This window comes from Austrofundulus limnaeus, unplaced genomic scaffold (genome assembly GCF_001266775.1).
Source record: "Austrofundulus limnaeus strain Quisiro unplaced genomic scaffold, Austrofundulus_limnaeus-1.0 Scaffold63, whole genome shotgun sequence".
In the NCBI taxonomy this organism is placed as follows: domain Eukaryota; kingdom Metazoa; phylum Chordata; class Actinopteri; order Cyprinodontiformes; family Rivulidae; genus Austrofundulus; species Austrofundulus limnaeus.
The window spans coordinates 399,311-404,614 of record NW_013952465.1 but is presented as its reverse complement, the minus strand read 5'-3'; the positions used below and the strand labels follow the sequence as shown (position 1 = coordinate 404,614).

Genomic DNA, 5,304 nt, shown 5'->3' with positions numbered 1-5,304 from the left:
ATTTTATTTTTGAACGTGTTTGTTTACTAAAGCTTGCAGAAGCTTACTGTTTGATTTACATCTATAACTGATACGAGTTAAAAAAGAAAAAAAAATCTGGATGGCTGCTACTGCCAACTCATCCTAAAAAAACATAACTCAGTCAGTTTTACAGATATTAACCTAAAGTTTGGTGCTGTAGTAGCTGAAATTAATCCCTATCACATATTCTTGGTCCAAGCAAATTTCACAAGATTAAATTTTTTTTTGGGGGGGGGTGCTTTATATCATGTTATAATGCCATTCCCTCAACAAAAATATATCCAGAGTGTTGCTTTGACTCATACATGCATGTCCCAAAGCACCTGCCTCCCCTCATAGCCCCCCTCTTCCAAAGTATTGTAGAGAAGACGTGCTGAAGTGGGAGTGTCGGAAATAYGAGGTTTTTAAAGAGATAGAAGCCAATTTCAATATGTTTGGATAGACAATGTTGCAAAGTCTAATTTCTTTTTGTTATATGCAGCTTTTTCATAACAACTGAAGGTAAGCATTTCTTGACTGACGTATAGAATTAAACATAATRCCTCCTTTAAATTCTGACATCTATTGGAAGTCAATTCATACTGTTGGCAAAGTCTCTCATAAAGCACTGCACAGATTTTAATGCAACTTTCAGGAAATAATCAGTGGATTTACAACTACAGCTGGTTAACATTTAAAGTCATATACTGAGATAGTACCTGGTGTGGTAGTAGCTAAGAGTCAGTAAGAGAACAKACTCAAGAGTTGTACATTTTGTGATATTATATGTGATTGTTAAAAAACACTATTTTTAAGGTTTGACCAAAATGACCAGAGCTCTGTATTTTTACAAACATAAGGTATTCTTGGTATGAATACCTTTTGTTTGTAAGGTATTCATACCAAGAATACCTTATGTTTGTAAAAATACAGAGCTGTGTATTTTTACAAACATAAGGTATTCTTGGTAAGGAACTCTGGCAAGAAAAGTGGCGGGTGATATGCTTTTCTTTAGGGAAACGTTGGGCCTTTAATATTTAATCTGTTACTTTACAAGAGCTGAATGAGGGGTTAAACTGTTAGATTTACCTGCTGCTTTTTTAAAACCATAATTAAAAAACACATATATTCAACTTCTAAGCTACATTTTCTATAATATTTGCTTTTATTTCTCCACACAAAGGTTTCCAAGTAAAATAATCAAACAGGAAGTTCTTTTGTGTGTTTTTCTACGCGAGTACCTGCTTGATGTGTTCTCGCTTGAGGTACTTTTCGCTGTAGTATTGTTCCTGTCGGAGTGAGAGGAGCTGCTGCTGCTGCTGCTCCTTCAGCTCCGACAGTTTCTGGTTGCACTCCTGGTCCAGCTCCAACAGCTCCTGGTCCAGGGTGGATAGAGAGTGGTCCGACCGGCTGGTGACAAACACACAAACACAGCCAGCATGTGAACAAATACACAAAAATGGCCACAAACTAGGAAAATGTTCATGTTTGCCCTAATTTGTAGCAATAAAATGCGACATAAATAATTCTGTAAATTATAGGAGGATAAGCATCAGACAGTTTTAATTAGTCAAGAAATTATTTATAGTTAGAGTCAATAACATTCAGGCTATTTCTAACAGTGTAATCAGTATCGTAGTAACAGAGTTATGTGTTTATTTATTTGCCAAATGTTCATTTAATCAAAACTTGAAGAATGCCACATCCCTCCATATTCTACACAACAACAGTCTTCATTTAGTTGTTTTTTCAGATTTTTTTTAAGCACATGAATAAAGAAGGACCTGAGAGTGGTGGGGCATTTATCATAATTTTTTTTTTCCCTGTAATGGTGTTTTAAATTTTCAGTTCCATAAAATGAAATAAAAGAGGATTGGTAAAATTTATTGATGAAAAAAATAAACWTTTCTCAGCTGCTGATGACAAACCTCTTCTTTTTTTAATAAGCTCTCAGATAAGAGGCGCTTCGCTGGGTTTTATTACCACACACATTTTACAAATTAGAAGAAAAAAAAAACAGCTCGACTTGGTTTGATTGCTTTTAAAGGTCTGAAGCGTGGAGGAGCAGGACTGTTACCTACCTTTTCTTACCATCACGTTTGTGGCTCTTCTGCAGGGCCGAGCGGCGCCGCTGGTGCTGGCTCTGCAGCTCAGACACACGGGCCGTTTGCTCCTTGATCAGCTCGCTGGTTTTGCGGTGGTGTCTCCTGACCAGCTCCTTCATCTCCTTGTACTGCTTTCGCTGCTCCCGAACAAATCCCTTCTGCTGCTTCAGCTCCTCCACCGTCTGAGCCTCCAGTTCTGAAGAGGAAGGGTGGAAAACCGCAGGAAAAAGATGTTGAGGGGCCAAARAGACAGACATAACAGACCATTCTGCTCAGATTGTGAAATCGGATGTTTAAGGTATTTGTTAGATTATTTCTCAGGAATGACAGGATATAATGAAACAGTTAGTTGAGATCAACTTCCTACCAGTGAGAACACTATGTATGATGTCTTCAGACTTTACTGATGGTTTCAATGAACCTGAAACCCAAAATAAAAAAAATGACACATTTAAAAAAAAAAAATTAGCTGATAATCAATCAAAATCAACATGTTGATTAAAAATAACATTTCTGGTTTTCTGGAGTATTTACTTTCCTTAAAACAACAGGAGGTCATTTTATCACTTAAGCTGTTAATTACTGCCTGGAAAAAGAAAGACAGTGTGTTTGTCTGTTAGCAAAAAAATCCATTATTTTCAAGATTTGGCCAAAATGGATAACACGTCAACAAAAGATGATGGTTTCTAACTCTGGTTTGTATCGTTTGTGCAGAGGTCTATAAAGTAAGGAGCCCGCGAGGGGACACAGGGGATTTTATTCTTTTGTGTTCCCACGCAATAGTATTACATTACCTCGTAATATTGTTTTGCGTTCCCACACAAAAGTTTGATTTGTAAATGAACTGCAGTAAATCAGACTTTTATTTTGAAATATCCGGTTACCAAAACAGGATGTGTYGCCACAAGTTTGTGAAATTGACATTGATGTTGTGTGGCTGCACTGTTAAAATATGGGCATATGACGTACTTCCATGCTGTGGTTGTGTGATATATTCATTCTCAAGCTGAATTAAAGCAGTAGGCTAACTCGCTAATGGTGAACATGTGAGTTTGTTAATAAAGCGGCGGGCACAACAGTGATAAACGACTTTTGCGAGGGAACGCAAAAAGAAAAAAAATCCCCTCATGTCCCCTCGCGGGCTCAGTAATAAAGTACTTGGAAAAAAATAACTAAGTAAAAGTAAATTTGCATGAACAGAAAATGACTTTGGCAAAAATTAATTTCACTGATGAGAAAACTACTCAAGTAAATGACAGATAACTGTTCAAAAAAATTGGGAAAGTAAAAGTTAAAGTACTTTTGCACACTCTCTAAGAAATAAACAGTTGAATTTACTAAACCAAACTGGTTCCACTAAGGTTGAGTTAATTGAACAATATATGTATATTATTTGCTCAGTTAGGCTTAGTGGAGCCAGTTGACATGACTTTGTTGAGTAAATTCAACACTTCATTTTTTAGAGTGCAGAAACATCTTCTTTCATGATGAGTTTGAACATGTTTAATTTTGCAACGAGAAACTAGGTATTACATTTTAAAGTAAAGAAGTAAAAGTATCATTTTTAGCTTTAAAATGTAATGAAATAAAAGTAAAAGTAGCTATTTAAAAAATAATTGGCAAAATTACAAATCCTCAAAAAACTATTTAAGTACTGTAACAAAGCAAATATATTTAGTTACTATAAACCTCTGCTTTTGTATTGCATTGAGTCAGTATTATTTAAAAAAATGKAGATCCTTCACTTGCTGATGTTTCGATGGGTAGATTGTGACCGACCTGCAGTCTGAGGCTGGTGGCTGACCAGTGAAGGAGGTTTTGGGGCAATAATGGTTGTGTGGTTCACTCCGTTCTCTGCAGGCAGCGTTACCCTCGAGTCCACTTTAGATTCAGAGGGAGCATCACTTCCTGCCTCCACCTGCTCACAACACGAAACMCACAACTTTTACATCTATTTAACAACAGTGAATGTCTGCAAATTCATCTTTTTGCACAAGCAACAGAAAATGTTAAGGTAGTTTTTTCTCAGTAATTTATACTGAAATATCTCTTTCTTCTTTTAGCTTCTCCAACTGTTGCATCTAATCTCCGAACTCACTTGTCCCAGAGTCCTGCAGGACAGTTTGTAGACATAGCTTTGGTAACCCACTCTGAGCATGACTTCCTGTGGCGAGGCGGACCTTAATTTCCTGTTGGCTCACACACAGCTCGCCCCTTATCTCTCAAACATTAACACGGATCTGTCTAGCCAGGTCTTCTGTTCTCTCTCTCTCTCTCTCTCTCTCTCTCTCTCTCTCTCCGACACTAAGCCCTGCCTTTCCACGCTCGGCCTCTTCTGGTCACTGTTGCCATGGACACGGCGTGAAACAAGCAACCCTCGTGGGTAATCATATCAGCTGGCAGATAAAACGGACCCTGAGGGACAGCCGTTCTCCACAGGCTGCTTTGCTAGTTCTAATTACTCCAGACGCTGCAGTTAGGCCACGCCTCTTTTCCTCAGTTTCATTCTCAGAAAGTCTCTGTTTCTCAGATCGTCTCTTTATTGTCCCCGGTTGATTTGAATCTACAAATATATATTTTTAAGGACCTTTTCAACCTACTACTCCCATTAAAAATAACTAWATCCTTCCAAGTGTACATAGAGAGGGGGAATACCCAACTCTACACAAAAAGGACAGTCTTAGGAGGAAACTAAGCTCAGACTCTTGATTCATTCTTTCAGTACTCCATCTCTATGGGTTTATTTTGATCTTTTAAGGCAATAAAACATCCTATAAACTCTACTTTATTATTAATTTATTCTGATTTCCCTTAAACCCACAGGTTTTCTCCAAAGACATTAAAAAAAATCTCCCAAATGCAATTTCACCTTGACATTAAACTGCACTTTAAAGTTTGCAATGGATGGGCTTTCAGCTAATCTGGTCCATCATAGGGACCAAAAGATTTGCCCACAATCAAGGTGTAAAGTAGAAGTAGAAAAATGTTTTTTTTATTTAGCAGCAAGAAATGGGAATGGCAAAATAAAAGATTGTTTTGCAACATCTCTATCACAGCAGATTAGACTCCTGATGATGAGTGGTTTAGTGTGAGTTGTGTTTGAAAACTACTTGTTTTGGAGGTTTTGCTGAGCCTCGAAAGGATTCATCTTCTATTAAAGGTCTCAGCAAGTAATAATATATACTTTAAAGAGCTTGAA

At 37.3% G+C, this 5,304-nt stretch overlaps 1 protein-coding gene across 1 annotated transcript in view; it reads right to left on the bottom strand.

Annotated features, from left to right (window-relative positions):
• The window catches only part of plcb1l (phospholipase C beta 1-like), a gene marked incomplete in the record, with an annotated part of 181,791 nt that overhangs the window by 37,893 nt on the left and 138,594 nt on the right, over nucleotides 1-5,304 (bottom strand). The window contains 4 exon segments of the mRNA XM_014009893.1: nucleotides 1,242-1,410; nucleotides 2,082-2,301; nucleotides 2,473-2,526; nucleotides 3,885-4,023. Of these exon segments, the coding sequence (XP_013865347.1) occupies nucleotides 1,242-1,410; nucleotides 2,082-2,301; nucleotides 2,473-2,526; nucleotides 3,885-4,023 (582 nt within the window).